At 43.9% G+C, this 22,092-nt stretch overlaps 1 protein-coding gene across 1 annotated transcript in view; it reads right to left on the bottom strand.

Moving 5' to 3' along the window:
• Positions 1-12,369, bottom strand: part of GASK1B (golgi associated kinase 1B) — a 71,580-nt gene extending 59,211 nt beyond the window's left edge. Inside the window, exons 1-2 of the mRNA XM_055550084.1 lie at positions 12,175-12,369; positions 10,328-11,471 (exon numbers count right to left, since the gene is read on the bottom strand). Of these exons, the coding sequence (XP_055406059.1) occupies positions 10,328-11,237 (910 nt within the window). The 5' untranslated portion in view covers positions 11,238-11,471; positions 12,175-12,369. The remainder of the gene's footprint in view (positions 1-10,327; positions 11,472-12,174) is intronic.
• Positions 12,370-22,092: the final 9,723 nt, after the last annotated feature.

The following is a 22,092-nucleotide window of genomic DNA, read 5'->3' as shown; positions in this document are numbered from 1 at the left end:
GGAGGCCTGGTGTGCTGCAGTCCATGGGGTTGCAAAGAATTGGACATGACTGAGCAACAGAACAACAGTATAAATGGATCAAAAGAATTAGAGGCCCTGAGAAGTAGAAGTGGGGGCATCCAAGGGTTCCAGGCCCTCATTCTACCACCCAGCCCCACATCTACATAATTCTCTGAGACTGGGAATGATAAACACAGGAGTGGTGCAGACGCATTGCCTCACTCCTTGTGACCCAAAATCAGTGTCTTGAGAAGGGGACAGTTAAGGCATCCTGGCTCCATTCGGGAATCATACCAAAAGGCCATGGAGGTAGCAGGTTCTGATGTGGACGCTGATTACCTGGGAAGGCCCAGCCCCACCCGCTGAGAATCCATTAAGGCGAGAGGGTAATGGTGAAGACTCATACAGTGATGAGGATGAGGCTGGGTCCCAGCCCCACTGCAAACGACCTGCCAGCCTTTGGAGGACACATTTACTCTCTGAGCCTTGTTTTCCCCACAGGAAACCTGTTCAAGACTAACTGGTGTGTGTGGCTGCCATACAATTTGGTGAGATGAACATAAAGTGCCTTGCACTCCACAAACAGGAAAGACTGGGATCATCCACCATCCACCCAAGCACTTTCATTAAATGACAACATGAAGTGCCTGTTTACTTAGTTCACGTAAACATCAATTTAGAGAAACAAACTAAGAAAATCTAAGGAGACATTATCACGAAGAGCTGAATTAGCTTAGAAACCAAATGAAAATAACAGATAGCAATCACTGAGTGTCCTTTTGAGAGGGGTGGCGCTGTTATATATATTTTATCCACATCAGCTCACTCAATGCTCACACCTCGATGAGGTTAGTACCATTACCAATATCATGATATGCTTGAAAAAATAAGGCAGAAAAAGATTAAGTCATTTCTCCCAGACCATACAATTCTCAAGTGGTAGAACATGGCTTCAAATTCAGGGAGTCTAGACTGCCAGTCGTTATGAGCTGAACTGTGTTCCTCCAAAATTCACATGCTGAAGTCCCTAGCCCAGATCCTCAGAAGGTGACTGCATTTGGAGAAAGAGGCAATTAAGAGTGGTCCTAATGCAGTACTCTTGCCTGGAAAATCCCATGGACGGAGCTTGGTGGGCTGCAGTCCATGGGGTCCCTAAGAGTCGAACACGACAGAGTGACTTCACTTTCACTTTTCACTTTCATGCATTGGAGAAGGAAATGGCAACCCACTCCAGTGTTCTTGCCTGGAGAATCCTAGGGACAGGGGAGCCTGGTGGGCTGCCGTCTATGGGGTCACACAGAGTCGGACACGACTGAAGCGATTTAGCAGCAGCAGCAGCAGCAATGCAGTATGACTCATGTCCTTAGAAGAAGAGATTTGGGGACTTCCCTAGTGGTTCAGCTGGTAAACATTTCGCCTGAAATGCAGGAGAAATGTTCGATTCCTGAGTTGGGAAGATCCTCTGGAGAAGGGAAAGGCTACCCACTCCAGTATTCTGGCCTGCTTGGAGAATTCCATGGACTATAGTCCATGGCATCGCAAAGAGTCGGACACGACTGAGTGACTTTCACTTTCACTGATGGTCCAGTGGCTAAGGCCTCTCCTTCCAATGCAGGGGATGCAGCTTCAATCCCTGCTCAGGGAGCTAAGACCCACATGCCTCTTGGCCAAAAAACCAAAACATAAAACAGAAGCAATAGTGTAACAAACTTAAAGACTTAAAAAAAAAACTGTGCACATAAAAAAAGAATCCTAAAAAAATTTTCTTGAAAAATTTTAATTTTTTCTAAATAAAAGAGATTTGGACCCAGTGAGGGAATGCAAGGGGCCCAGGATCACACAGTTAAGCTCATAGGAGGACGCAGTGAGAAGGTGGCTGTCTACAAGCCAAGGAAGAGGCCTCAAAGAAACCAAACCAGCTGACACCTTGACCTAGAACTTCCAGCCTCCAGAACTGTGAGAAATAAAGGTTTAAGCCATCCAGTCTGTGGTATTTTGTGGTATCAGCCCTAGCAAACAGATATGCCAGTCCACTCTGTGAATTGCAAAGCTATTTGAATTTAAAACTCTACAGCTTCTTCCTCATGTTTAGAGTCACAAATAGAAAGTACATGCTACTAATTACAACCACACTCAACTGAAATGTCAATATTTGCCCGTTAACTGAGGTCAGCACCCATGTAGTCCTTAACCCACCTAGAGACAGCAACAGATTCAGTCCCAAAAGAAAGGTCATGACCGTGGGCTCAGGCTCAAGCTGACTGAATCTTGAAAGCAGGGGTCATATAAAGAACCCCTCCAGGCTATGAGCTGTCACGTGGTCCAACACTGTCAGCTCCATGGGGACAGGGGTTCTTAACTGTTCTGCCCACTGATATAGCCCCCAGTGAAGAATGGCTGGCACATAGCAGGTGCTCAATAAATATTTCTTAAAAGAAAAAAGGATAATGTGATGCTGGAGAAGGAAACAGACTGCATGGAACTGAGGAACATGCCATTTTCAGGCTGTGAGGACTGTGGCAACTATTAGCCACTGACCCTTCTATCCCAGCTTCGTGGGAGATCCAGGGGCGCCTTCCAAAGGAACAGCAGAGAAGGCTCCCAGGTTTCCTTACTTGGCCAATGAAAGTATGTAATGAGCAAACAAGAAAACAGCAGAGCCCAGCGCTGCTTGGAGCCCATGCTCAGTAAACCTGTGTGTGAAGCTGACCAACTCCCTTCGATTGCTAAAGAAATAAAACCCTTAAGGCTTTTCTGATAAAGAACACAACATGTTTTCCTTCCAGCTCCTCAAAAATAAGACATGATTCCTATACTCTTGAGTCAATATTTTAAGAAAGTTTGCACCCCGTGTCCAAGATGTCTAGGATTTTGAAGTCAGGGTGTTTCCAAGTTGTATGGGCATCTGGGTAATTCTTATAATTCCCTGAAAAACACCTCTGTCCTTACCTGAGAGCTTGAGACAACATGAATTGTGCAGCGGCGATCTCCCTGCCCTGGCAGTCGCACTGCCAGACAGCAACTCACAGCACTGCTCACATGGACTCGAGAGGAGAGTGGAAAATACACAGCGTATTTCTCCTGCTTTATGATAAGACGAGGCAGTACAAGGCGGAGAACAGTGAGCAACTTGGGATTTACAATGAATTTAAATGGAAGTTGGTGGGGTGCTTGCAGTTTGTCATCCAAGCAGCCTTGACACACGCAATTCCTGGAACTACCTTAATTCAGTCTGACATCTCTGTGGCAATAAAGCAGCATCCTAAAAATAAAGCAAACATAATGCATCTTCCATGCTAGGCATGAAAAATAGTAGGATGCTTAAATGCTACCAAAATGGTAGCCCTTGGGATTCATTTGCGTAGCTGGGCAGACTGCCACAAAGGTTGGCCAAGCTGCTAAGTGGAGGACCACAGGGGCTGCTGGGTTCCTCTGCTCTTTACATGGACATAATCTGCTTTGTCTTGCCTTAGATACATATTTGAAATATTTTATTAAAAACTTATCTAAATGTATCAACACCACACAGTATCTGGTGACCTCTGTCATGATTGATGACTTTCCCAAGGACAGTTTGGCAGAAAACATACTAATGTGTTCAGTCATATTTACATACAAGTAATTGTTTACGGAAAACAAGAAGATCTGGGAGGCATTGGCTTGTATTTAAACCACAATAACCCTTGTAGCCGTGTTTAAAGTAGTATGGTCATACTTCCCTTGAGTGAAAATTAGTATCTATATTAAACGGTTGAGTTGAAAAAAATAGGTTAAATAGAAAGGTTGGCATAATGATAAGTCAGAAATCACCAGGTTAAAATTTGCACATTACTGTCACTATCTCATGATTATAACAAGTTATGTTTGAGCAGTATTGTGGGTAAGAGAAGCAACATGGGAGACCTTAGTATCCGACAGATCTGGGTACAAATTCCACTTCCACGGCTCACTAGCTATGTACCCTTACCAAGTCTCAGGATTCTCTGCTGTGTGGAATTGTTAAGTAATGCAACAGATAAATGATATCAAATGCAGTATAGATGTTCTGTGATACATAACACTAGATTCTTTATAGACTCACAACTAAAAAAATATTTCATTATTGCAAACATGAATTTTTTTTTACAAAGCTTTTGATGCTATCTTTCAATTCAGTTTTGTATTTCCCGCACAGGTATCACAGGATGGGACTCTGGCCCAGTGATCATGGCTAGACTTTGTAGGATGGTCCCCTCCTGTCCATCTCTACCTAATTACAACCTTACGCTTCCCCAAGTACACCCTTCTTATTTTCTAGAATATATTTAGAGTGACACCTGTCAGAAAATAGTTCAGTACACCATTCAGGGCCAGTATACCTGCTAATTTCACATATATATATTTTGGGATTCAAGGAGAGACATCTAGAATTCATCAAGTTGTACAACCAAGAACCTGCCCCAGATGAACCTTAGCTAGTGGCTCTGGGATGACAGGATCACTTCTGTCAGTTTTACAAACAACAAATAAAGAAATACCTGGAGCTTTATCACTGGGACCTTTTGTCTTCGGACTGAATGGGCAAAAAGCTTCATCTGAGGGGCTGTGACAGGAACATCATTCAATCACAGCCTCTGATGCTCTTTTACATCTCCCTTTGCATCTTATGGACCCTTTTTACATCAGGGTAATTTATATGACTTTGAGAAAAGGTATTTAACTACTCTAGGCCTCTCCTTCCACGTCCACAAAATGTCTCATAGAGTACCTGTCATAAAAGTTTAGGAGGATTTAATGAGATAATAGGCTCATGGTACTTACAACTGTGCCTGGTACGTAGTGACATTCAATATTATTCTTGCTATGGTTACAGTGCTGTCTCCTTAAGAAATAAAATAGCCCATATTTGGGCATCAGCATCTAGTTGTGCTAGATAACTGACTAACGAGTACATGAATAGGTTGTGGTGATGGGGAAAGAAGACACACTTAATTAAGGCCCCTGAAATGATTTGGTGAGGAAAGCAGATGATAAACAGGAAGTTACAAGACAAGTGCTTGAATTCTTCCTGGAAAATAAACTCATTGTATGACCTTGAGCTGCTTTCTTCTTATCTTGCGTCTCAAAATTGAAGTAAGAAAGTGTCTCCTGCATAGGTTTCTTTGAAAGATTAACTGAGATAAGCAAAATATCTGTATTCACCACACAAGACAGACTAGCCATGTTCTTGTTACCAAGCATAAATTCATTTTCACAAACATTCATCAAAAGTCAGAGAAGAAAAACAACACTTAGAGCAGATTACTTACAGGACTGTCTCCCTAATCACTCTCCCAGATATTAAAAGCTTTACTCCCAGACCAAGCCAGATCATCAGAAAAATACATACCTGAGTTCCACTGTTCCTCCTGCAGAAAACTCATTATCAAATTACATTACAGTATGAGGTTGCTTCCCAGGTGGCTCAGTGGTATGAGGCCACCGTACATTATGGTATGAGGCCACCATACATTATGGTATGAGGCCACATACATTTCGGTATGGGGTTTTCCCAGGTGACTCAGTAGTAAAGAGTCTGCTTGCCAAAAGAGGAGATGCAGGAGACATTGGTTCGATCTCTGGGTTGGGAAGATACCCTGGAGGAGAAAACGGCAACCCACTCCAATATTCTTGCCTGGAAAATGCCATGGACAGAGGAGCCTGGCGGGTTACAGTCCATGGGGTTGCAAAGAGTTGGATACAACTAAGTGACTGGGCACATGAAGCTGCAGACCATATTATATTGATGGTCTTAAAAGAATAAGCTCCATAAACCTTATTATTTGCATAATTCAGAGGCTGCCAAGGACATTTTTCATTACCCTTTTCAATGAGCTATTTATAAGATACTGCAGAAGAAAGACCAGCCTGGATTTAGGACAAAAAAATGGTAGCAGTTGTCCTGAGTTTTGAAAGCCTGAAGCAAATATAGATTTACTGTTTAGAATCAGTGGAACAGTCCAAAAATGCATTCTTACATTTATTCAAAAATATTTGCTGAGCACCTACTATGTGCCAGACTCTCCACTGGGATCCAGAAACACAGTGATGAGCAAGACGGGAGATATCTCTGCCTTCACAGACCTAAAGCCTAGCGGGATGGAAGAAATGGTCAACAGGCAATTGTAGTTACAAAGCAGTGACACAGAATGAGCCAGAAGCAGATGCTGGGTACCTAGATGAGATCTATCATCACTTTAGGTAGATGCGGAGGCTCAAATAAAGCTAAGCTTGGACCAAAAAAGGCTTAGGAGGACCCTAGAGGGAAGATACACATATCTGTGGAAATCAAAGGAAGAAAGACACAAGTCAGGAAAAGGCTAGAGGTAGTACCAGGAGCCTAAGACTGTGTATCCCCTACCATGACCAGAACTGACCTATATATGTTCTTTACATCAGTACAATATCTCCATGAATAGAATCATATTGTGCAGAGTGCTCATAACCATATCTAAATTAGGTCCTAGCCTCCTGAGGAAATTGGCCTGATTTTATGACTCTCAATAACTACATTCTAGGAGAAAGAATCAAAGAAAGAACAAAGAAATTTCTAGTATTACCTGAAATACGATCTTTGGTATTTAATTCATCACATAGAGAGTCATGTCAATGCAATCTTGCTGGTTTCTTTCCATAACCACTTACTTCTGAAAGGAGAGGGGAACACCAGTCTATACTGGGATTATAAATGCCTCCTTCAAATTGAATGCAACTGCCTTCTTCATTTGCAAAGATGCTGGATATTTGAAGAACGTAATTAGATACCTTAGAGGTATCCTGGCAGCAAGAAGTTTCACTAAGCAAGAAGGACATCGCGGTTTCAGTTCTAGTCCTGTCACATAAAGAAATGTTATATACCCAGAGAAAACTAATTCAAAAAGACACATGCACCCCAGTGTTCATAGCAGCAGTATAAAAGCCAAGACATGGAAGCAATCTAAATGTTCATCAACAGAGGAATGGATAAAGAAGATGTGGCACATATATACAGTGGAATATTCTTTAACCATAAAAAAGACTGAAATAATACCATTTGCAGCAATATGGATGGACCAAGAGATTATCATACTAAGTACAATAAATCAGACAGACAGACAGAGAAAGACAAATATATGATATCACTTAGATGTGGAACCACCAAAAAAATGATACAAACGAACTTATTTACAAAACAGAAATAGATTCACAGACATAGAGAATAAATGTATGGTTACCAAAGAGCAGGGCATCAATTAAGAGTTTGGGATTAACAGATACACACTACTATATATAAAATGGATAACCAACAAGGACCTACTGTATAGCACAGAGTATATTTTGTATATTAAAAATCTTTTAATAAACTATAATGGAAATGAATCTGAAAAGAATATATATGTGTATGTATAACTGAATCACTTTGCTGTACACCCGATGCTATCACAACACTGTAAATCAACTACACTTCAATTAAAACAAATAAGATGATAGAGGAGGCTCGGGGGCTATATGAGTTCATTGAGGCTACTCAATGAAATTCGTACCTCACATGCTTAGTGTAGTAATATACATAGCCAATATTTACTGAAGGTTTTGGAGAAGGAGATGGCATCCCACTCCAGTATTCTTGCCTGGAGAATTCCATGGACTGTGGAGTCTGGTGGACTACAGTCCATAGGATCGCAAACAATCGTACACAACTGAGTGACTAACACACACACACACACACACACACACTCTGAAGGTTTTCTATGGATTAACTAACAACAGCCTCATGAGGTGGGTATTGTTTCATGGAGGGTCACATGACTGGTAAATTCAAACTCAAGCGGTCTGGCTCCAGAGCCCAGGCTTCTAACTCTACTTCACTCTCCCAACTCCATCCAGCATTTTCCCAGGGAAGCTGGAAGGACAGATCAGACTATGGTTCCTCGGGATACATTCAAGCATGCATCACCTCTTCTGAAGGGCCTTGTCAACGTGAAATGAATGGCAAGAGAGCCTTCCCAGGAGACCCTCTGTGCTGCTGGCCCAGGATAGCCTCAGTGTGTGCCTGCTGTCTCTGTGCCCTCCTGGATCTCCCTTCTCTCCAGGAACTCCTGTCTGGAGGAAGTGATACAGCCACCTAAGTCCAAAGGCGAAGAGCTGATGTCAAAAAGTTTGCTGGGCCTGTGCTCAAAACCTAGCTTAGCCATGAACACAAGGCCAATTACTTTGCCTAAATAAGCCTCAGTACAACAAAGGTCCATCTAGTCAATCTATGGTTTTTCCTGTGGTCATGTGTGGATGTGAGAGTTGGACTGTGAAGAAAGCTGAGCACTGAAGAATTGATGCTTTTGAACTGTGGTGTTGGAGAAGACTCTTGAGAGTCCCTTGGACTGTGAGGAGATCCAACCAGTCCATCCTAAAGGAGATCAGTCCTGGGTGTTCATTGGAAAGACTGATGCTGAAGCTGAAACTCCAATACTTTGGCTACCTCATGTGAAGAGTTGACTCATTGGAAAAGACCCTGATGCTGGGAGGGACTAGGGGCAAGAGGAGAAGGGGACAACAGAGGATGAGATGGCTGGATGGGGTCACCGACTCGATGCACATGAGCTTGGATAAACTCCAGGAGTTGGTGATAGACAGGGAGGCCGGGCGTGCTGCGATTCATGGGGTCGCAAAGAGTAGGATATGACTGAGCAACTGAACTGAACTGAACTGAACTGATTCTCATCTACTAAGTGGAAATAATAATAGCACCTACCTGCTAGCACTGTTGTGAGAAACATAGGAATCGAGGTGTATATGGACTATATGTCTCAATTTGTGTAGTGTTTAGCAAATAGCAAGCACCTGCTAAAAATGAGCTTTTACCAACATTTGCTTGAATGTTAGAGAAGTTTTCTCACATCGGCCTCCTCCTGGTGAAGACTCTGAACTTGAGACATGGAAACACACCCGTGAATCTGAAGCACTTAGCCATGAACCAGAATGAGTAGGGAATGACCAGTCTTTCTAAGCAAATCACAGGTAGTTCAACAAGTACCCATTCTAAGGCTAAATTACACTCCTGAAGTAATTAAAATGCAGTTTGGCTTTTGACCACTCCCAAGGCTTTAATGCATTCCAGTCCAGACTCCACAGGGCCTGGGCTGAAATGCTTTTATGGTGACAGGAGGGGGCTTCCCAGGTGACTCTAGTAGTAAAGAACCCTCCTGCCAATACAGGAGACATAAGCGAGGCCGGTTTGATCCCTGAGTTGGGAAGATCCCCTGGAGGAGGGCATGACAACCCACTTCAGTATTCTTGCCTGGAGAATCCCATGGACAGGGGAGCCTGGTGGGCTCCATGGGGTCCATGAGGTTGCAAAGAGTCAGACTTTGCATTCACTGAAGTGACCTAGCACGCACTCACATGATGACAGGAAGTAAATAAATAGCCTTTGAGCTTACAATGTCTTTCGGGTTCTTTTTAGCCTCTTGGACTAGCCTGGATTGAGCTAGTGACAACTTCTGGCATCACTATGCTTTCAAACACAAGCAAGGGACCTACCTTACTTTGTCCTAACACTCTGGAATTGCCTCAGGCACCATAGAAAATTCTTTCGGTGGCATGAGCATGGCCACACACCAGTCCTGGCCACCTGCAGCAGAAGCAGCTGGCTGTACACCCTGGGACTTGACAAAATGTTTATCACCTGACGGCATCTGGACACTCAGGTTCCATAAACCATAGTCATGGATTTGGAGAAACCACCAGCTGATTAGTGTATCTATGGAACAAATCGCCTCTTTTGATCTCATTAGCTTTGTAAATGAAAGCAGTTAATCCATTGTGAGAAATGAAAGTGTTGAATCTAACATGATCTGGCTCTGGGCCTCTTAGAAAGATTCCATCTGCAGAAAAAAGATAACCCACCCCCCACCCCCACCTTACTTTTAAAACTTCCCATCCACAACATTCTACTTACTTCCATAGTAGTATCCTATTTAATAATGTGCCTGACTGTCCGCAAGTTCTTTTCTTCCACCCCACCTTCCACTCCTCATCACTGAAATTGCCACTGGCTTTAATTAGGTTTAATAAACCTCTGGGAAGCAAGGTCAGGGAAACAGAGAGCTCAGATTACCGCAGTGGGAGCTTTCTCTTGCCTGTGGAGGACAGCTTGCCTCCTCCCAAAGCTGGGAAAATCAAGGATGCCAACCACGTGGATAGACACGCCGCTGCTGCTGTCCAAATGGGAACCGTGGGTGGAGAAAATCATTTAGAAAAAGAGAGGGAGGCAAAGAGAAAATCAAGCCCAATCCCCGACAGCTGCAAATAACGAAGCCTGGGAAAGGGTTACCTTGGATGAACTCAGACTTCCTGCTCACAGAGGGCAGGGTCCGGTTGAGTCCCAGGATCCTGTCCAGGTGGAAGGCAAACACTTCGCTCATGTCCAGAGACTGCTTGAGCAGCCCGCAGGGGCTGGGACCGCAGGCGGGCACCGAAGGCTGGGTAGACCCCTCCAGCACCAGCAGGCGTGCTCCGCTCCTGGACTGGGCCTGCTGGAGACCCGCCACAGCGCCGTTGGCCAGCAAGCGCATCTGGCCGATGTCTTCTTTGCTCAGCCACGATGGGGCGCTCTCGCTGTAGATCCTGATGTTGCTCTCCCCGGCCAGGGGCAGCTGCACATCTGCGCCCCCACCTCGCGCTCCTGGACCCTGGATCCACCTCCAGGGTCGCTCCCCAGCCTTGGCCAGGTTTCCTCCTGGGACATGCCCAGGCACTTCAGAATCCACTGCCCTTGCAGCTACCTGAGGCCAAAGGGATGGTCCCACCAAAGCCTCGGGCCCTGGGACTCTCGAAGCCACCGCATACTTTTTCCTGCGCTTCGGTTTCACTGTGCCACGGATGTTGGCTGGCTTGCTGCGCTTCGAGCGCAGAGTGATGTACACCACGTTGGGCTGCAGCGTGGTGCCATTGCCCTGGGACTCGGGAGGGGCCAGCGTGCCATCCAGGGGTATCTCAGGGAAGGGGGCCTCGGTGGCAGCCCGGCTCTCGTGCGGCCCCTTTCCTGCCGGCCTTGCGTGCTGGACAGAGGCGCGCCCCACCTGACTGACCAGGAAGCCCAGGTAGATGGCGCAGGCGGTGCCCAGCAGGAGGTTCCTCCGCGTCCTGGGGCGCCGGCTGCTCCAGAGTTTCCGCACCCTCGGGACGCACAGGGAGCAGAGGAACCAGTTTATGAGCTGCCCTGGCTTGTCCGGGCAGCTCATTTCTCCGCGGCGTCCACATGCTGAACAGAGTTTAAACTCGGCCGTTGGTGCGTGCTGACATGAAGCATGGTTTTCTGAACGCAGCTGTCGCCTCCGCTCGGGTATTTAAGTGGTCTCCAGTGGGTCGAGCTGGAAGTTAGGCGTTGGTGATGGAGCCGGGAAGGCTTCCGACCCTGGCCACAACAAACCTTTTACACCCCCATCAGTCTCCCCAAGGAGAAGTCTGACTAGTTCCTGGGAATGAATGGAAAGAGTGCACTGAGTCACAGTCTCAAACTCCCGTTCAGTTCCTCCACAAGAGGAAATTTTAAAAAACGGGACCCTTTCCTTTCATTACTGTCACTACTAAATAATTTTTTAAATGGAGTTAAAAAACAAATAAGATAGATCTATACATTTGATATTCAGTTGCAATTACTGAAAACAAACTACCAAAATCCAAGACTGTTTTATAACTTGTAGCTAGAGTCTTTTAATTTGATCCTGAAGGAAAAGCATTAAAATTGGACAAATTCAGGCTTTTCTCTTTGAAATTAAAAAGTGATTTAAGAAAAGCAACAAAGGGTTTTTAAAATCTATAGCTATCTTCTATTTATTTTTAGAAGTCTTGCATTAATTAACTGGGCAGAAGCACCAAATATTAACATTCAAATTCAGAAATATATTCTCTTAATCTGATGATACAATCTTTTCTTCATAATACATTTCATTATCTTACATTAAGGGTCATTATACTATAAAGCCATACATGTTCACGTATCTTGGAAGTAATTACATTTATTCGGTCATACACACACAAACATAAACACAAAACACGCATCTAACTGCTTTTTATTCCTTTTCTTTCCACCAAATTCAGCTGAAAGAAAACCCAAAGCTGTCTAGCTGTCTTTTTTCACATTATTAAAAAGAAGAACTGGTAAGCAACGTTACTTACACAGCTGGCCCCATGCTTGGCTCCAGGAAGAATGTAATCTCTGACTCTAATGCAAAGAACTTTTAAAGGCTGAGGCATGTAAGTAGAACATATTTCATGGTCAAGAGTGTTCCACATTTCAAATATTTCAGCTCAGCTTTAAAAGTTCCCTTGAAAACTACTGATCGCAAAGCAAAACGGATACTTGTTAACTGACTGCTGACAACCCACTTTTAAGACGTGAGGGTTTTTTTTTTTTTTTAATATTAAAAAAAATGAACTTTAATTTTAAATTCTGAAAAAAACAAATGCCGTCCAGAAGCAGTTTTCATTCGAATATTTCTCCACTTATTTTTAACCCCCGGGAGCCCCCTAGTGTCCTGTTTAGAAACAGACTCTTGGAATTCAAAGGCATTTGAGAGGGTTTGAGGCCTCCTGAGATGAATGCCATCACCCCAGAGGCCTGGGATTAGAGCATCAGAGTTCCCAGGGACTCACCTTTTCATCCTGGCTGTGTCCAGAGTCACACTGATCTCCCACCTCTTCTGAGAAGTGGCCTAGAAATTCATAAAAAGGTAAGAAAGAGTTAATGCAAATGAGGGTTAAAATAGAACAGGCAAATAGGAGTACACATGGGTAGGAAGAGACGTTTACAGTGTGCCGTTGCACAGTACAACAGATCACAAAAAGAAAGTTGCGGATTCTCTCTGATTGGAGGTATTTAAAAAACAGGTTAGTGATTGGTTTAGGTGATTTGTGTGTCCTGGCACAGAGGCAAGGGTTGATGACCTCTGGGTCTCACTTAGACTTACCGTTTTTGCTTCTACAGCAAATAGAATCTAGAAAGCGAACAGGCAGGCACACTGGAAGCAGACAGGGAATGACTCCCCCCCCGGAAAAGAAGGTTGTGATATGGGGGTTGGAGAAATTAGAGTATTGTCTGTAATCCTAAAAAGACTACATTTGACAATGCAAAAAAGATCAAGGCATTAGAATATATATAGAAGGAAAGAATTAACTTCCAAGTGATGAAATACCAAAAATTGTAATAGAACTGTTCCTTTAGCACTCAAACTCAGATCTTTCTTCCTCTTTAAAAGTTCTGCCATGTGGAGGAGTGGGACAGGACAATTCCAGTACTGACAGTGGCCTAGAAATACCTGTAGATTCTTTCTAAGCTTCATGAGAATTTAAGCATCAAATTGATTTCCATTGTACTTCAATACTCTTTTTAAAATTTGTATTGGGGTATAGTTGATTGACAATGTTATGTTAGTTTCAGGTGTACAACATAGTGATTTAGTTATACATATACATGCATCTATTCTTTTTGAGATTCTTTTCCCATTTAGGTTATTACAAAGTATTGAGTAGAGTTTCCTGTACTATACAGGAGGTCCCTGTTGGTTATCTACTTTATATATAGCAGTGTGTGCATGCCAATCCCAATCTTTCCTTCTAGCCCTCCTCCCTACCCATCCCCTACTAGTTATCATAAATTTATTCTCTAAATCGGTGAGTCTGTTTCTGTTTCATAAATAAGTTCATTTGTATCATTTTTAGATTCTGCATATAAGCAATATCATATGATATCTATCTTTCTCTGATTTACTTCACTCAGTATGATAATCTCTAGGTCCATTTATATTCCTGCAAATGGCATTATCTCATTCTTTTTAATGGCTGATAATAGTCCACCACATATATGTACCACATCATCTTTATCTGTTCCTCTGCTGATGGACATTTAGTTGCTTCCATGTCCTGGATATTGTAAACAGCCATACAGTGAACACTAGGGTGCATGCAGTCTTTCAAACCATGTTTTTCTCCAGATATGTGCCCAGGAGTGAGATTGCTGGATTATATGGGAGCAATACTCTTTATTTTTTTTTCATTTATTTTATTTTTAAACTTTACATAACTGTATTAGTTTTGCCAAATATCAAAATGAATCCGCCACAGGTATACATGTGTTCCCCATCCTGAGCAATAGTCTTTAAAGCACACCTCCATGAGCACAGAATTACTTTCTAGATACTAAATATTAACTTCTTGAAAGAAAGCTATAACAAAGCTGGTTTGTAAAACTATCTTGTTATTTGCTTGTATTTAGAAGAATAACTGAACTGAACTCTTTAAAAATAAAAGTTAGTGTTTGGCAGAGGCCAGAATATACTAAGGGGAAAGCTCCACCGTTTCCAAAACTTGTTTTTCTAGTGGAGAAATGTATAGGAAGTAGACAAGAATTGTCTGAGTTAGTGAACTTGGTTGACTGTCCCTCTTCTCCCCACATTTTTGTCCCTGACACCTCACTGATCGTCTCAGAGGCGCTTCCCAGCCTTGGCCTCCTGACAGGGAGTCGCCATTGCCCCACTGCAAAGATCTCTGGTAGTGTTAGGAATCAGCTCATAGAACCATGGTTGTAGCTAACATGCGGATATTAAAAATACACTGGATAAGCAATGCTCAGCAGTAAGAATCAGAAAACTTTTTTTGTTGTTTGTTTGTTTTAGTTTTGGGCTGCATCGGGTCTTTGTTTCTGCAGGGGCTTTTCTCTAGTTGCGGAGAGCAGGGGCTACTCTTCGTTGCAGTCCATGGGCTTCTCGTTGCAGTGGCTTCTCTTGCTGTGCAGCACAGGCTTTAGGTACACAAGCTTCGGTAGTTGCTGCAAACAGGCTAAGTTGCCCCACAGTGTGTGGGATCTTCCCAGATCAGGGATCGAACCTGCATCTCCTGCATTGGCAGGCAGATTATTTACCACTGAGCCACCAGGGAAGCCCCAGAAAGCAGATTGAATCATTCTTCCCACTGCCTATTCAAACCTGCTCTGTGGACTAGTATAGCGCTTTTCAACTCCTTTGGATAAAAATTCAAACATAACTTCTGTAGTCAGACTTAGATTGTATTTTTAATGTCTCTATTTTAGTCACAGATACACACATATACACATAAACTAATCAAAAGTTAGATTCTATGTAATAGTCAAGATGTTCACATTTATGTTTACAGCATTTCCCCTCTCTGGAAGCTTGCTATTCCTCAGAAAGTGTGGCCAAAATCTATAGAAAAGGGAGAAAGGAAATCCACAGGGGGTTGTTTTCTCTGTCTAGCCCTCCTGTACCTGATCCTCCCGCCCACTCACTCTGCCGTGAGTGGCTCTGGCTGTCCCAGAGGTGAAGGGTGATGGGGAGGCAAAGCTAACAGCAGAAACGGCCTTGCTCCCCTCTGACGCGATAAATTGGCGTGCTGGCTCTCTGCACGGGGCAGGTGCTTAAAGCTGACCCTTGACCAGGGAGGGTGTAGTGCCCCGCCTTTGAAGCCAGCCTCTCTGGCTGGCTGTTGATGTCTGCTCAGCCCACTGTTCCGTGGAGAACTCTTTGTCTCTTCAGGCTGTCCTCTTGGGCAGCACTTAAGATGACTGGCAGGCTGACTTTCTCTTTTGGGCCTGTGTGTATTGCTCACAAGTGGTCCAACAGACACAGCCACATCCTCTGCCCCAGAGACCTCAGGCTCCCCAGGGCAGCTGTTGCATTCCCAGGCCTGGGGAACCCACACTGAAATGTGTAACCATTCCCACCTTTTGTTCAAGGTCACAATTGAAACTGAACACAAAGGTATTTTTTCCCATCAGGTATCATGGGCTCCAAAGAGAAGTTTCATTTACTTTAGAAAAATAAGGCTGAATTCCTTGAATGAGTCATGGTTTGAAAATTTGCTGCCACGCTCTAATATCCACTTATGCCACATAAAGACATATAGAACACTCAAAATATTTGTGATTGCTATGAATATTATTAGCTCAGAGAAACTGATAGGATAATCCTCACACCTAATGCATTCTCTCTCCATTGAAAGATAAATCTATCAGGAGAACAAAGTGGAAATGTAGACAATGAGACAATGGTGTGGCCCATTAAAATAACCCGCTAATTTTTTATACCTTTATGGAGAAGTAATGTGCGCAGACACTGTGGTGTGTGCTAATGTTCCACTTTTTTTTTTTTAACTCATATTGTACACTCTTTTTTTTTTTTTTGCCTGTGCCACACAACTTGCAGGATCTTGGTTCCCTGACCAAGGATTGAACCTGGGTCCCTGCAGTTAAAGAGCTGAGTCTTAACTACTGGATCACCACAGAATTCCCTAATATTCTATTTCTTCACCTAGGTGGTGTTTATTTGGGGATAGCTTCTTGGCTATCCATTTACTATTTGTGCATTTCCATACATATCTTATCCTTTAATAAAACTGAAAAAGATGGTGGGTAAACAAATACTCATTTATATTCTTTATATCATGATCATAGACACTATACCCTTATATAGAAAAGGAGTAAGAGTAATACTTTTTAATATCTTTTTAAATTACAGTGAAGAATTTGTGATTTATAATGATGAATTCACTGAAGTGAAGTGAAATGAAATGAAAGTTGGTCAGTTGTGTCTGACTCTTTGAGATCCCATGGACTATACAGTCGTTGGAACTCTCCAGGCCAGAACACTGGAGTGGGTAGCCTTTCCCTTCTCCAGGGGATCTTCCCAACTAAGGGATCGAACTGCATTGCAGGCGGATTCTTTGCCAGCTAAGCCACCAGGGAAGCCCGATGTATTCATTATTTCAAAATTAAATTAAAAAGTTAAAGAACAATGAAATCACTGAAAATTTGAAAAAAAAAAAAATAGATGCCTATATTCCACACAGCTCCCCAGAGATTCCCCTTAATTTCTTTGAGAAGGAGCCCAGAAATTCACAGTTTGAAAAAGTCTAGTGTGAAAGGTTATAATTCAGGCTTCTAAAAGTTAGTTTCAGAAACAAATTTAACACTTATCTACAGTCAAGTGAAAGATCTTAGGTTTTACTGGCCATGAAATAATCTTTAAATCTTTCAAGGCTTCCCAGGAAAAGATACACGTGTGGAAAGACTGTTTGTCCTTTACCTGGGAGAAGTCCAGAACCAGAGCAGATGGTGAGGAGGGCTCTCTTTCCCCACATCTGTCAGGTGTGCTATTTGCTGCTGACGTGGGCGCAAGCTCACCCACCAGACGGATGCCTAAGGGCCCCCGTCACTGAAAAGCTTAGCGGTAAACTTCTTGCTGTGCTTGACCCAGAGTTGGTACGTAAGGTACAGACCCACAGATGGATACTTGTTTCTGGTCTGAGGCAGGAGATAGATGGGCCCCAGGCTAGATATTTACAACTGGCCTCCTGTTTACATTTCTTGGGGCAAGAAAAAGATGGACTTCGGGCCAGACACTTACAACCTGTTTGAATTTCCTGGAACAGGGGATAAGTGGGCTCCAGGTTAAGATACAACCAGCTTCCTGTTTGCTCTCTGGAATGGCCATGACACCTGAAACAAGATAAATAGCCAGGCTTTGCTTCCTGTGGATACCTTAAGGTAATAATCAGGGCAGGAATAGAGAGGGGCTAAATCTTGTTTGAGTCAAGGATCAAGAGGTCACATATTTCCCATCCTTGGAGCAAGGGAGACACTGCACATGCGCAGAAAGGCTCCTTGGGGGTCAAAAAGGAGGGGGCACCACCCCATAATAGGTGATGCTAATATCCCATAGGCCTCTGGGCTGGAATCTATCTTGGAAAAAATGTTGGGGAGGGTCATAGAGCAGGTCAGATGTGGGAAAAAAAAAAAAAAAAAAAAAAACAGATAATGGGCTAAAGGTAAACAAAGACCCGAAAGAACCGCCCTATATAAAAACGACTTAACTGCCTCCTCACTAGGAGGGGACGCCCACACCCTTTCTCTTCCTGCATCTCTACCTTAGTTCTGTCTTAACTAAAACTGTTTTTCTGTGTGCTTCCTCATTTGCGGTGCTGTGTCAGTAATAATAAACTTTGTACCTGCATTTACAGTTTTGCCTTTGCAAGACATGCATTTTTCAATGGGAGCAAAGATCCAGGAAAAAATAGCTTCTAGCCTCTAGCCCTTGCTGTTCTGATGGCTAGGATTTCTGGTTTTCATCCAGACTATGCAGGTTCAGTTCCTGGGCAGGGAACTAAGATCTCACTCACTGCTTCCTCTGTGAAATCAATTTGTGCTGACCAGACCTGTCCACTGAGTCCTGACCTTTGCCTGCTGCCCTCCTGATCTCTAAGATCCACAGCTCTTCTAGAGCTATAATCTTGGCTTTAGCCTCAGTTCTTGGGTCCGACCTCTGTCCTGCTCATCATGGGGAATTTGCTAGCACTCTTATCACCCATTTTAACATCAGGCCTGAGTGGCAACAAGCTGGCCTGGCCTGTTGCTGAAACATCCTTAGCCTGATAAGCTTTGAAATTTTTTTATAGATGGGTTTAATTGGTACCAAGAAATTTGTGGTTCCTTCAATAGTGATCCAAATTAGTTCTGTTTCTGTGTATTAATCACTCAGTCGTGTCTGACTCTTTGCAACCCCATGGACTGTAACCCACCAGGATCCCCTGTCCATGAGATTTTCTAGGTAGGAATACTGAAGTATATAGCCATTCCCTTCTCCAGGGGAACTTCCTGACCCAGGGATCGAACCCTGGTCTCCTGCATTGCAGGCAGATTCTTTACCATCTGAGCCATCAGAGAAGTCCTAGATCTGTCTCTAAACCTTTATAAAGAAGTTAGAGGTTTCGTGTTGTATGTTCTAGAAATATGTGCACTTTCATCTGACACTTGATGACTCACAGTTAAGGACATCTTTCCTGTTGACTCAGGCCACCACATCTAGTCTCAGTAGGAGTTGTTGTTTGTTGTTTAGTCACTAAGTCATGTGCAACTCTTGGAGACCCCACAGACTGTAGCCTGCCAGGCTCTGCTATCCGTAGGACTTCCCAGGCAAGAATACAGGAGTGGGTTGCTATTTTCTTCTCCAGGGAAGCCTTCTAACTCACCAATCAAACCTGAGCCTCCTGCATGGGCAGGCAGATTCTTTACCACTGAGCCTCCTGGGAAGCCCTGTGAAAGAAAACCCAGTGTTGCCTCTGAGCTAGCCTTACAGATCTATGAAGTGGTGCTGAGTGTCCTAGATTCATCTCTCATATGTGGCCAGGAAAGCCCCCAATAGGCCTATTTCCAGGGAACAAACTACCCAGTCTTTCACGCACTGGATCTCCTCCCCTTGGTCCACTGTTACACCTGATGAAGAGTTACCCTGCTGTTTCTCGGTGTAGGAATCTCCCACAACGGTCCCTTTACCCTCATCTCACTAGGAATGCTGGTTCCATTTATTTAGAGTGTGTTTGTGTTAGGATGGCCCTGTCACGCGATCGGAAACTGAGCAGTGTTTCCAGGAAGTAGATGAAATGTACTTCGACCAGTTTGACATCTGTTTGCAATAACAGATATTCATAGGGTTGTCATCTCACTTCTGAATAATTAGAGGATCTATGTATGTCATAGGCTTCCCTGATGGCTCAGTGGTAAAGAATCCCTGAGTTGGGAAGATCCCCTGGAGCAGGAAATGGCAACCCACTCCAATATTCTTGCCTGGGAAACCCCATGGACAGAGGAGTCTGGCAGGCTACAGTCCATGGGGTCACAAGAGTCGGACACAATTTAGCGACTAAACCACCACCATTATAACCATGCATGTTATAATAATCAGCATCTGTTTTATAGTTTTAAAACCCAACAACACCCAGAGTCATGGTGGAGGAACAGAAAAAGTAGGTAAGTTGGAGGTAAGTTCCGTTTAAAAGCCCCAGACAGTCTAGACAACTAAGCTTCTCTGTTTCCACTGTGGATGCTGAAGGCCTCAATTCTCTGCTTCCTGCCCACACTCCCAGGCCACACAGAAGAAAGCCAGGACAGATAGACACACTGGCTGTGGGTCGTTCGTGGCTTAGGACCAAACGTCCTGGGCAGCAGTGGTTTTTGGTCCATGTCTCCATCCTCAGGCTCCTTGCAGGAACCTAGTGTGGACAAAGGATCAGCCTCTGCTACCCTATGGCAAGTTGCTGTAAAAGAAATAAGCCACAGGCAGAGTACACTTAAAGGAAGGGAAGGTCCCTGGCAATTCTAGATTAAATTTGTCACATTAGAAATGGAGCTATAAATGAACACCTTAAAAGTACAGGAAAATAAGACCAGGAGAAATTGAGGTCCCTTTTTGCATTTCTATGTAGTAGTTTTAAGACTCAGTTGTGCTCCTGATGATGGTTCAGACACATGTGGCAAACCACACACATATGGTTATGAACAGATAAAAAAACAGGATTAGAAAAGACAGAATGTGTGAGTGTCATGTATCCGACCCATTGACCCTATGAGTTCAAGCCCCAGGAAAGAACGACAGGTAAACTCTGATGGAGGGATTTACATGTTTTATTCTGAGACATTGAGGAACTAGCAGCACAGGTGGGTTTCAAGGTAAGAAAGAGAGAGTCAGGGAGCTGCCCCCCTCCCCGCTCCCACTTCGAGAGATTGGCAGCTTGGGAAACAGAGGGGTGGCACTCCTGGTGCGGGCACCATAGAGGGTGGCAGCAGTGGCGGGAGGGCTGGGCAGTGAGTCCCTTGTAAGTAGCTCCACAGAGAAAACATCCCGGAGAGAGACTGGCGTGCGGTGATTAGAACTGTGCGGGTTTATAAACACACCAGTGACAAGTCCCTGTGGCACAATAGTGCTTTTTGAGAGCTGCTGGAGGTCTGCTTTCATGCAGGAGATGGGGAGCAGCAGTGGAGTTGGAGTCAGTCCCACCAAAGAATGCTTGGTTCCCACAGACTGCCGAGACTCGAGGAAATACATATTGCACAACAAATTAACATTTATTAAAGACTCACTAAATAACGAAATGGACCAGGACTCTATGGTCCTTGCTCCCCATGTCCTATGCCCACCTTGTGTCTTTGAAAATATCTTTAGCCAAAGAATAAGCATAATCAGAGAAGTGAGAAAAACAGTCAGAAGCAAAGAAAAATAGTCAAAGGAGACCAAATAATAACAATGTAGTCAGTAAGCAAAATCAAGGACTTGCAGTTCCTTCTCAGGGGCTATAGATAATATTCAGAGTCATATCCTGTGAGCTTTTTTGCAGGTACTGAAACACCCACCAGGTGGAAAAAGTGAACTACATTGTGACCAAACTATAGCCATAGCATAAGCTGCCACATTTCCAAGAACTGGCCCCAAGGAAATGGGAACAAACAGACCCTGGAACTGAAGATTAACTGTACCTAAAACAATCAAGATGACACTGATCAGACCACCGATGACCAATTTCAAGATGACTGTTAGAGCTGGCTGTGCTGTTTCTGCATGTAGACTCCCCCACCCCCAGCTCTAAAAGCTCTTGCCCCCGATTGTCAGTAGGGGGGTGGGGGGTTGGGTCAGCCTTTGGACAGGTGTCCACCCTTCCCAGGGCTCAGATGATAAAGAATTCTCCTGCAGTGCAGGAGATGCAGGTTCAATCCCTGGGTTTGGAAGATTCCCCTGGAAGAGAACATGGCAGCCCACTACAGTATTCTTGCTTGGAGAGCCCCATGGACAGCGGAGCCTGGCAGGCTACAATCCATGAGGTCGCAAAGAATCGGACATGAATGAGTGACTGAGCACACACACTACCCTTCCCACTCATTGCTGGCATCCAAAGTGAAGCAAACTTTCCTTTCTACCAACCTGGCCTCTTTATTGGCTTTTGAGCCAGACTCCACTTTCAGTTACAATACCAGTCCCTAAAGCTGGGTTCTGTCAGGGGAATGGTGTGTCTAAGACTCAGTAATGTCTCACTAAACACTGAATGAATGAATGAAAAGATTCAGATAATAAAGCACAGTCCCTAGACCAGTGGTTCTCAGACTCTGGCCCTGGACCAGCAGCTACCACTTCACTTGGGAATTTATTAGAAGCACAGTTCTTCAACTGTGCTTCAACCCAGCCCTCCCTCCAGATAATCTGATGCATGCTTATGTTTGAGAACCATTGCCCTGATGGATGAACCCTCAAAAGAACT

Source organism: Bubalus kerabau, chromosome 16 (assembly GCF_029407905.1).
Source record: "Bubalus kerabau isolate K-KA32 ecotype Philippines breed swamp buffalo chromosome 16, PCC_UOA_SB_1v2, whole genome shotgun sequence".
Classification (NCBI taxonomy): Eukaryota; Metazoa; Chordata; class Mammalia; order Artiodactyla; family Bovidae; genus Bubalus; species Bubalus kerabau.
The sequence above is the reverse complement of the archived record's forward strand: the minus strand, read 5'-3'. Positions and strand labels throughout refer to the sequence as shown.